Raw genomic sequence first — 10422 nt, 5'->3', positions numbered from 1 at the left:
GAACAAGCTCCTGAAACGCAAAGACTTCGCCTGTCATCTTGTCCTTTACTGTGACTGTGCCTAGATTAGTGTCTAGCTAATAATAGGTGCTCAATAAATATTGAATGAGTAAGTGAATTCCACCTCTTTGGGGGTATCCCAGCCTGCTCCAAGCACCCTCTGATGCACAAACCCACTCTTCCCCCACTCTGGTCTCCTGTGCTGGGAGTTCCTACACATCCCATGTTCCTAGAACACACACCTCTATGCCCAGCTGCACCAGCCCCTAACCAACTTTCAGAAAGGACGACGTCCTCCTCTGCTTTTTCTGTCGGCAGATTCAGCAGGGCGGGGCCTGCCCCTTTAATCTGGGCCCCACCTGCTCTGGTCAGACAGGTTTGGAGACACAGGTAAAGGGAGGGAGACCGAGAGGAATACTTGCAGAGCCAGCAGGAAGCCAGGCAGCTCCTTCCCGTGTGCTGGGGAACCTCTGCCTCTCTCCAGATGGAAAGTAAGAGGGTGTCATGGATCCAAACAGTAAGGGGTAGGAGGTCCTTGAGGAGGTAGAGGGAGGGGAATCAGCCCCATCCAGAAGCAGTGAGGTGGAGGGCGGCAGGGAGGGGAGAAAGACAGGAGAGGAGGCATGGGAAACAGCCATGATTTAACCTAGAGGTTAGAATGGACAGACCCAGACTCTCCGGAGATGGAGGAGGTGGGTTAGTGAGAAGTCTGGAAACTGACCAAGTACCCAGACTGGAGATGAAAGAACAGGGTGTGCTGCCACTGCCAGCTCTTTGGGATAGATTTGTTGGCAAATCAATGGTGGTATCAATTGCCAGGGGAGTTCTAACTGGGGATTTGTGGGGAGAAGGGGAGATTTGGAGGTGAAAGGGTAGCTTCTCTGGCCACAAGAAGATCCTTAGTGGGAAGAAAGCCCTTGGCAAAGTTCTAGACACCTTTTCTTCCCATTCCTGTATTAGGGTGGCCATGACCCCAGAGGTTTTGGTGGAGGTGGGTAGAAGGCATAGGTGGAGGCTGGCTGAGGCCACAGCTGCCAGAGCCTGTGCCCCCAACTCACCCTCTGCTGCTGAATAGTATTCAATGTCGAAACGGTGCCTCCGTTTCAGCTGCTCACTTCCCTCTTGCCTCCCTCTGTTTCAACACCTTCCCTTGGACTATGTTCTCCTTAATGACCCAGAAGGGGCTAAAGCCCATGAGGCCAGCTGTCCTGGAGAGTTCCAATTCTATCAACCCATCCTGAGGGCCAGAGGACAGCAGCATCTGATAGAGCTTTCCTCTGCTCCCTTCAGGGTGACACGACCTTGCAGTAGACCCCCAAAGTGCCCCAGGATGACAGAACCGGAGACCCTGGCCCTGATGGAAGTGAAGGGGCCTGAGGCTTTGGAGAAGAGCCCACCCCAGGCCTTGGTCCCTAATGGCCAGAAGCCAGAAGGAGAAGGTGGGGCTGAGTCTCTCGGAGCTGAGTCCTCCAAAGTAGGGTCCTCAGCTGGGTCTCCCACAGCTGGAGAGGGGACCGAGGATGGTCTAGACAGCACAGTAAGTGAGGCTGCCACCTTGCCCTGGGGGACTGGCCCCCAGCCCAGTGCCCCATTCCCAGATCCCCCCGGCTGGAAGGACATTGAGCCTGAGCCCCTGGAGTCACAGCCACCCACCAAGCTAGAGGAGTTGCCTGAAGATGACGCCAGCCTGCTGCCTGAGAAGGCGACCCGGGCCTTCGTGCCCATCGACCTACAGTGCATTGAGCGGCGGCCGCAGGAGGACCTTGTTGTGTTCTGTGAGGCGAGCGAGGGCGAGCGCCGCCGGGCCTTCCTGTCCCCCCGGGCCACCCACCCTGCGCCCCCAGAGTGCAAGTGGGCCGAGGCAGTGGTGAGGCCGCCTGGCCGCTCCTGTGGGGGCTGCAGGGGCTGTGGAGGCCGTGAGGGGCTGAGGGCCGTGGCCTCAGTGGGAGCCGCCCTCGTTCTCTTCCCCTGCCTGCTGTACGGGGCGTATGCCTTCCTGCCCTTCGATGCCCCACGCCTGCCCACCATGAGTTCCCGCCTCGTCTACACGCTGCGCTGCGGGGTCTTTGCCACCTTCCCCATTGTGCTGGGTGAGCCTGGGCCCTGTGAGATGGGAGGGCGCATCTGGGAGCTGGGCTGGAGGGCAGGGCCCGCCTGGCTTGGGGAACAGGAGCTTCCCTTCACTAGACCTGGACCCTCAGGGACTCCAGGTGACCCTGTCACCCTGTGTGCCCGCCTCCTCCCAGGACCACCTCAGCCCCACGGCGTCGAGCCCATGCTCCACTACAAACCCTGTCCCCGCTTCCTGCCTGCCACCCCTCTCCTGATCCTCTGTGCTCTCCAACCCCACCCAGGGATCCTGGTGCACGGGCTGAGCCTGCTGTGTTTTTCTGCCTTACGGCCCTTTGGGGAGCCACGGCGGGAGGTGGAGCTCCACCGGCGATATGTGGCCCAGTCAGTCCAGCTCTTCATCCTCTACTTCTTTAACCTGGCTGTGCTTTCCACCTACCTGCCCCAAGACACCCTCAAACTGCTCCCTCTGCTCACTGGTCTCTTTGCCATCTCCCGGTGAGTTGGGGATGGGGGTGGGGCACAGGGGAGGTGGTGGTGCTAGAGGGACCCGGACATCAGAATGTCTGGAGAGCCCGGGACAGGGAGCTTTCTGGATTCTGCATCAGCCCAAATGAGCCCTGGAAATATAAGTCCACTTTCTCCATTGTACCTTACCTCACCTAGCAGCGGGTGATCAGCTCATATGTCTTTCATATAACACATGCAAACCTAGAACAGGAAGGGCTTTCAGGTGTCTCCTAGACCAACGTCCCACCCATTGCAGCACTCCTCAGTGGCACTCCGGTCTGGTGGCTGTTGGCCTCTAGTTGAGCACCCTCTGTGACCAACTGCTTAGTTCTTTATAAGGCAATCTGTTTCATTTTTCAAAAATCCTAATTATTAGAAGGTTCTTCTTTACGTTGTGCTAAAAACTGCTGCCCTGATTCTGACCTCTGAAAGTGCCTAGACAAATTCAGATATTTGATTGACAACAGTTCTCAATTCCCTGACTCCAGCACTCTGCTCCCTCAGTGTTTACTTTTCTAAGTAGCTCTGGTCCCTTCACTGTCCTGGGTCCTCCTGTCTGGGCAGGAAATTGTCCTGCTTGTCAATTGTGGGGGTGGAGGGGGGGCTGTTCAAGAGTATTGTCCTGTTCATACAAACCAAGGCCATGTTAAGCCTCACAGCAGCCTTATTACTCTCCTTCCATTTAGAATTTGTCATCACATGAAATCCTTAGAGGTATTTTCATGTGAACTACTGTTAACCCACAAGGCACCTTTGAATTTCTGAAGCCCAATGCAAGTCTTTCCATTTTTTTCTCCTAATACATTTCCTTTTGTTACTTTCCATATAGATTAGCAGGTAGCTTTTACTGCTAAAACATTCTTCCTATTGAGCTAAAATCTGTCTTCCTGACACTTCTGAGTGTAGTCTGGTGGTCATCTCTCCCACCAGCCTCCTGACCATCATACCGCCCTGCATGTTCTCCCGATAGATGTTTCCAAAGATAAATATGTTCCTGCTCATGTAACTCAACCTCACATCTCCCTCTGACGGTCTCAGATAGAAGTTGGCTTAAGCAGTAAGAATCATCAGGGAGCTAAAAGAAGACTCAGCAACTGTCTGGTCCATTCATCCATTTTACAGAGAGGAAGTCACTACAGACTGGGGAGAAGAGTTGCATAGTTCAGTCAGCAGCAGTGGCAGAACTAGAACCCATGTCCCTTCCCTCTCTCATCCAGGGTCCTTTCTTCTCTACCTTGGGCAAGTTACTTAAGCTTTTGTGCCTCAGTTTCATTATCTATAAAATGGAGTTATTGTGAAGATTAAATGAGTTAATTCATGTAGAGTGCTTACAATAGTCTGGTACTTGGTAAGGGTTCACTGAATATGAACTTTTATTACCATTATGCCAAACTACTTCCTAGTACAGTAGAGAGGCTGCAGTTACTCTAACCTCTGTTTCACAGGTGAAAAAAAAAAGGTACCTCAATTTTGTAATAAGTGGTCCTTCATATATTAAGAGGAAGCTGCTGCCCTCCCCCCAATGAAGGGATGTGTATTCTGAGTGGATCTTCCAAGAAAGGAAATTTGGCTGTGCCTGATCCATCTTTCTGGGCTTCAGGCTCTCTTGAAGCTTGCTTCCATCCTCTCTTCTTTCCCTCAGCTTGTCTAAAATCGCAGGAGAGGAGGGTGATGAACAGGCAGGGGTTCAAATCACAGTTTTACTATTTCCCCAATGTGCGACTTTGGACCAGTCCTACTTAACCCCTTTGGAATCTTAGTTTCATCTGCAAAAGGGGAAATAAATACAATGGAATACACTGCAGCTGTAAAAGTATGAAAAAGCTGTTTCTATACTGATACAACATTATCTCCAACATACAGTAAATGGGAAAAAAATCAATGTGTAGAACAGTCTTTATATATAGTATGCTACCAAATTTCAAAAAAGGGGTAAAGAGAAAACAAACATTTTTTGTTCATATATACATAAAGCATCATGATGCACAAGAAGCCACAACATTGGATGTCTGGGATGGGAGTGGAATCGAGGTGGGGAAGTGAGGGAAGAGGATGGGGCAGCTGGGAATCAATAAAGGGAGGAAGACATTTTACTATACTCACTGGAAACTTTGAATTTTGAACCATGTGAACTTACATTGCCTATTCAAACATTTTAAATTAAAATTTGAAAAGTGAAAAAAAAAAGAGGGAAGTGAATAATATATTCACTTCTGAGATATGGGGGTCTAAATTAAATAGTGCCCCCAAAGTAGTCAGCACTGTGCCTGGCACATAATAAGTACACAAACACTGGCTGTTTTCAGAAGCATCAGTCATGCCCACCAACCCCCATCTGCTCCCTCACTTTCTACTCCCCCCATCCTCAGCCTGTTGCCAGTTAGCAGACCCACTTCCCTCAAGGAAAGCCCGATCTTTTCTTGCCTCCCAGGCTTATATACTGGCTGACCCTCGCCGTGGGCCGTTCCTTCCGAGGCTTTGGCTACGGCCTGACGTTCCTGCCCCTGCTGTCCATGCTGGTGTGGAACCTTTACTACATGTTCCTGGTGGAGCCCGAACGCATGCTCACCGCCTCCGAGAGCCGCCTTGACTACCCCGACCACGCCCGCTCGGCCTCGGATCACAGGCCCCGCCCCTGGGGCTGAGCGGCTCCGCCCCCTTGCCCCCAGCCCAGGTACCTGGGTGGGATGAACCCAGCGACTGCCCCGACAGGGTTCCCATCCAATTAGAGCCTGGACTGTCCCCGGCTCTCCCCCAAGTTGGGGTGCTGCCTTTCACCTTTGGAGCCTGGGACAGTTATGAGGGAGGGACTTAAGACATTCTTGTAGGGAAAGAGGCTGACAGCCATGTTCCTTAAGGATGCTGAGGGCGCAGGGCCAGGAACAGGAGCAGAGGCATGGTTCCTTCCTGAGCAGCCTCTCACCACTGCCGCTAGGCCCCATCACTGCTGGACTCTGTTTCACTCTCCAGCTTCCTGTGAGGCAGTCGGCAGAGCCACAGCCAAAACTCGGACCATTTCTGTGCCAGTTGTCTAAGCAGAGGGCCTCAATGGAACTAGAAATTTTGCCCATGCCTAAAGGTAAAGACTGCCATCAGATCAAATAGGACTTTCACGGCTGGTGGAAATCTTCCAGGGGGCCTGGGTTCAGGACCCTCCATGACTGGCCTCTTAGGCCCTTTAGCCTCAATCAAGAGGATTACAGCTGCCCCAGTCCACAATGGCTGCTTCCTCCCTTCCCACCCTTTATGTCCCTATAACCTCCCCCCTCCAAACTGCCCAGAAGTCATGCCTCTCCCATGGGAAGAGGAGCGGACAGGGAAACCTGCCTCCCAAGAGGAGTGTGTGTGTGTGTGTGTGTGTGTGTGTGTGTGTGTGTGTGTGTGTGTGTGTGTGTATGCACCCACATGTGGTGACTGGGGAATGGATGGAAGGCACAGTGGCTGATATGAAGCCTGTGTGAATGTGTGTGTAACAATAAATGACTACCACAGTCTTCCTTGGCTCTTCCTTCATGTTTGCCCCTCAGTCTTAAGTGTCCTTTCCTTGTTTGAGTCAGACTGCTCCAGAAACCTCCCAGCTCCACATGTTGAAGAGTGGCTGGCAGAAGCCTGGTCTCATGGCAAGGGAGAGAACTAGGCCTGCTGAGGAAATGGGGCCACAAACAAGATCTTGCCTTCCACGCCCATCTCTTAGCCCTCTCATTTCCTGGAACCAGCCCCAAACCAGCCCAACAACACACACACCGAGAGACAAACCCTGTGGAAAAAATAAGTCTATTTCATGCCCTTGAGGGCAGCCAATCAGTGAGAAGTCCTCTCATTTAGGCCTGTGAGTCTCATTCAAGGGAAATGGGGGGTGGAGGGGCGGGGAAGTAAAAGAGGGGACTCTCCCACTACCAATCACTCTGTCCCTGGTCCCTCCTCAGAGTTTGAAGGAAGCTCCACCTGGGTCCACAGGAAGTTGAGGCTGGTCTCTGAAGTTCTGCTGAAAAGCAAGATGGGAAAAGGGAGCAGCTGGCTGGAAATACTGACCCTCAAACCTGTAGACCAGCAAGGAAAGTCCAGTAATGTTTTTCTGTCTAGTGAGCAAGCCTCAATTTATGAGCTGGTATTCTGAGTGCCGCTTGTGGCTTAGCAGCAGAAACAGACCTCCTGCCAGCAGCATGAGCCCCGGAGCACCCAGGGCCACTGCCATGATGCCCAGGACAAGCGGGGACAAGGCATCCACTGGAGGGGTACCCACACCAAGGAGCACTGACCTAGAGCAAGCAGAGTGAGAAAGGGAGGTAAGTAGGCTTAGGAGGGAAGGCTGAGAGGCCCAGCCCTCCCCTACTTCACCCTCCCAACCGTCGGCCCATGTCCTGACTCTTACCAGCTGAGGTAGTGTTGGTCCCAATAGCCAGGGCCTGTGGAAGCCCCAAATGTCAGATTGAAGGCACAGAAGTTGCTCTGGGGCCCGAAGAAGGCTCGGACAATGGGTGACTGGGGGAGAAGGTATGCCAAGGTGGGGTAAAGAGGGGAAACTTGGCAGGACATGGCTGATTCCCGGCTCCCCTGCTTCTGTGAGAAAGCAACTGGTCGCCACTGCATGAAGCCTGATGGGAGGGAGCCCCATAGCAGCTGGTCCAACTGGGGAGAAAGGCAAACAGGCAGGGTGAGGAGAACCAACAGTGTTGCTCCCCTACCCTTTCCCAGCCTCTGACAGGAGTTGTCCTGAGTCCTAGGCCTGGGTCTAGAACTCACAGGCTGTTTGCACCTATCTCTTCTCTGCAGAAAGGGGAGCTGAACTGGATGGCAGAGTCTTTTTCCAGCCTCAACACTCAGCAAACCTGCACTCAGCTCCCTCTTCTGGGCCCCCACACCCTTGCAGATCCCACCTGCCAGAGCACTAGTCATACTGGACTGCCTTCTGTCTGGCTTCCCCACTGAGGGCAGAAACGGTGCTAAATTCATCAGCATAGTGCCCAGCACAAAATTGCTGAATAAAGTGCTGCTAAATCGTAAATGGTTGAATGATTGTCTGTGATCCTAAGGTCCCCCTTTCACCCCCTATCCATCTGTCTCTCTGCTGGAAGCCTAACCTGGAAGACGGCGGGTGCATATTCATCATCAATGGAGTGCTGCTCCTGCACCGAGGGGCAGTCGGGGCCCTGGCCCAAGGTGGCTACCTCCAGCCCAAACAGGGAGCGGTTTCCCCGGGGAGAGGCCCCAACCAGCGCCACTTCTAGCTGGCAGGTGTCCGCTGTGTGGAGAAGGCGAGGGGGTTGGACTGGTCGGCCAGATCTGGAGAAGGCCTGCACCTAGGATGGAGGAGGCAAAGGAGGTGTGGGAAGCAGGTGGATACCTGCATTTGAAGACAACCCCCCATCATTAACTCCCACCCTCATAAACTGGCCTTTTGAATTCTGATTCTCCATAACCTTACCCTGAAGATCAGGCTGCCATTGGCAAAAGCCCCAGTGGGGTCGTGAATGGGGTGGCCTCGAAATGTAACACTCAGGGTGGCAGGATCCAATGAGTCAGTGATGTTGTTCCAGGAGAACTCGGCCAAGGAATATGGAGGATATGACTTTCCTGGAGAATCTGCAGCCTGCATCAGATGTGTTGGTGCTGTCAAACTCAAATAGCTGGTGGGTGGGGGTGGGGAGGGACTGGGTTGCCTGAGTCCAGCTTTCTCCTGAATCACCACCCCCCCCATACACTGGACCCCACCCCAGTCTCTCATACCTGACTCTACTTCACCCACTCTGTCTTTAGTTTCTTCCTCTAATTCAGATGAACCCTCTCCTCTACACTCTTCCCCTTGGTTCTCCCCCAACCTCCTCACCCTGGTAAAGACGAGGGCAGAAGAAAATTGGATGCTGTCCTTGGGGTGTACCATCAGGGCCCCATCAGGATCAGAGGAGATCAGGAGGCTCCAGTTGACACTCAGGGTGCTGTAGGGGGTGTTGGTAGCCACCAGCAGCACTGCTGGGGGTCCCAGGCTGCTCCACACATAGTGCAGTGTGGAGTTGGTACCCACTGCCCGGACATGAAGCAGGTTCTGGGGGGCATCCAGCCAGTCAGAGATGACCTCCAGAGACACCTGGAAGGAACATGAGTAGTGGAGGGTCAAGGGAACCGATTCAGGGAGAGACACAGGGGAAAGATGCTTGGGGACAGGGAGACCGGGCTTCAGAAATGATGAGGAAAGGGTGGGACCCTGGGGTCTAGGCAAGAGAAATGCTTGTGGGAGCTAAGGAGATCCTGGTGTAAAAGGAGAGGTGGGGTGGAGGAGAGGTGTGTAGAGCCAGAAGTGCCCTGACCTTGGTGGAGAGATCAGGGCACAGGGCCAAGAGGAAGAAAAAAATCCAACACTTGCCTGGACCTGGCTCACTCAGGGCTAAGTCATGGTCCAGCTTTCACCGGAAGACAGGATACCCTCACATCTGCCCTGTTCCACAGTCCTGTCCCATGATCCATGGCTGCCCCGACTCTCAGATTGAAGAAACTCTATTCCATGCAAGCAACCTCTAACACCACCCCTCGGTTGCCTGGGTTCCAAATACCCTTCAAGGGTAGCATATCCTGAAACACCTACTGCTGTAGCTCCTCACCTGGCGGGTCTCTTCCCCCAGCAGGCCAAATGGAGCTGTTGTCAGAAGTAGACTCAGAAGGAGCACGGGGCTGGGGGCACAGTGCCCCCAACCCCGGCAGGGCTCCTCACAGCCACTCATGCGGTCCCAGCTCCAGAGGGCGGAAGAAACGCTAGTCATGTGACTCACAGGTTCAGCTGATCTCTTTAAAGGGTGGGGCCATCACAACAGTTCTTAAAGAGACCGCCTCCCTTAACCCAGATTTCGGCTTGAGTGAGAATAGAATCAGAAAGGTTAGGAGTTCATTATCCCCCACGGAGCTGGCAAACAAGACATCCCAGACGGGATTTGCAGACATACTCGCAACCTCTCCTACCCAGCTGGTCCCACTAAACAGTTATCTGTAAGTGGGCATTATGTCTGGATTCAAGGTCCAAATAGAATCTCTATAAAATGTCTCTGTAGCAGGGAAGGCAGAGAGAGGAATTTGAAGGAATTTGGTAGAAGAGAGCGCGTACCTCAGGGGGTTCTTTTATTCAATTATTAATATTTATTGAGCCCCCAGGTATACAGGTTCTTGTCCTGGAAGAGCTCACAATTTTATCGTAGAGAAAAGAAACCCTAGGTAACAGGATATGAAAGCAATATGTATTTGTCAAAGGAGGGAGTTCGAATCTGGATGAATGAAGCACTTTTTCTTGTTCTTTTTTTCTTAAGCCTAAAATTATTTTGACTAATAGTATATGCATGTTACCGAGTCCAAACTTGTTCTGCTCACTGCAAGACAGGCCAATAAATCGGGAGATGAGGTGTTGGGGCAAGGAATAAGGACTTTATTCGGAAAGCTGGCAGACCAAGAGGATGACAGGCTAATGTCTTGGAGAATCCTCCTCCACCAGTTAGCACACAGGCTTCTTTTACACAAAAAAACAGGGGAGGGGGTGTGGTTGGTTGTTGCAAACTTCTTGGTGTAGGATTCTTTGCTCCTGCAGCTGTCCACGTGGGCCAGCTCTTGGTGCTCCTGCAAAACCTCCAACAAAACAAATGTTATTCTCTATTCTGCAACTTATCTTTACGTGAGTGCAGAGCTAGCAAGACTAAGCCTAGACAACAGGGCACAGGATTAAAGCCAAAGGAACAGATCTAATATGGAGTCAGATTTGTTCCTTTTCTGTTAATGCATATGATATAAAACTCATAAGGTACCAAAGGGTATCACCCCTTTTCCCCTGCAATCTGGGTCCTTCCTTGAGATAACATTACTATCA

At 52.4% G+C, this 10422-nt stretch overlaps 2 protein-coding genes across 4 annotated transcripts; one reads left to right on the top strand and one right to left on the bottom strand.

Moving 5' to 3' along the window:
- The first annotated feature begins 384 nt into the window (after positions 1–384).
- On the top strand, positions 385–6073 carry TMEM79 (transmembrane protein 79). Of its 3 annotated transcripts, XM_032464044.1 has the most exons (5): positions 505–523; positions 1290–2089; positions 2354–2567; positions 5011–5253; positions 5550–6073. In XM_032464044.1, the coding sequence occupies exons 2-4, from the start codon at positions 1330–1332 to the stop codon at positions 5222–5224; spliced, it is 1188 nt and encodes a 395-aa protein (XP_032319935.1). In that variant the 5' UTR covers positions 505–523; positions 1290–1329; the 3' UTR covers positions 5225–5253; positions 5550–6073. The 3 variants fall into 3 exon arrangements, with proteins under 3 accessions (XP_006174617.2, XP_032319935.1, XP_032319934.1); XM_006174555.3 differs by lacking the exon at positions 505–523 and adding an exon at positions 385–490 and having other exon boundaries at positions 5011–6073; XM_032464043.1 differs by having other exon boundaries at positions 5011–6073.
- Positions 6074–6334: 261 nt separating this feature from the next.
- GLMP (glycosylated lysosomal membrane protein) lies at positions 6335–9330 on the bottom strand. Its single transcript, XM_006174554.3, is given in 7 exon segments — positions 6335–6838; positions 6952–7208; positions 7661–7879; positions 8005–8169; positions 8171–8206; positions 8407–8664; positions 9176–9330. Coding segments are annotated over 7 exon segments (1221 nt in total). The 5' UTR covers positions 9296–9330; the 3' UTR covers positions 6335–6672.
- Positions 9331–10422: the final 1092 nt, after the last annotated feature.

Source organism: Camelus ferus, chromosome 21, assembly GCF_009834535.1.
Source record: "Camelus ferus isolate YT-003-E chromosome 21, BCGSAC_Cfer_1.0, whole genome shotgun sequence".
NCBI lineage: Eukaryota > Metazoa > Chordata > Mammalia > Artiodactyla > Camelidae > Camelus > Camelus ferus.
Note: the sequence above shows the minus strand (reverse complement) of the source record. Positions and strands in the feature narration are given on the sequence as shown.

What these genes read in the sequence shown, in the direction of transcription:
- TMEM79 (XM_006174555.3), top strand. Translation starts at nt 1,330, where the DNA reads ATGACAGAACCGGAGACCCTGGCCCTGATGGAAGTGAAGGGGCCTGAG. An exon ending in CACCTTCCCCATTGTGCTGG is followed by an intron (nt 2,090 to 2,353) that starts GTGAGCCTGGGC and finishes AACCCCACCCAG; the next exon opens with GGATCCTGGTGCACGGGCTG. An exon ending in GGTCTCTTTGCCATCTCCCG is followed by an intron (nt 2,568 to 5,010) that starts GTGAGTTGGGGA and finishes CTTGCCTCCCAG; the next exon opens with GCTTATATACTGGCTGACCC.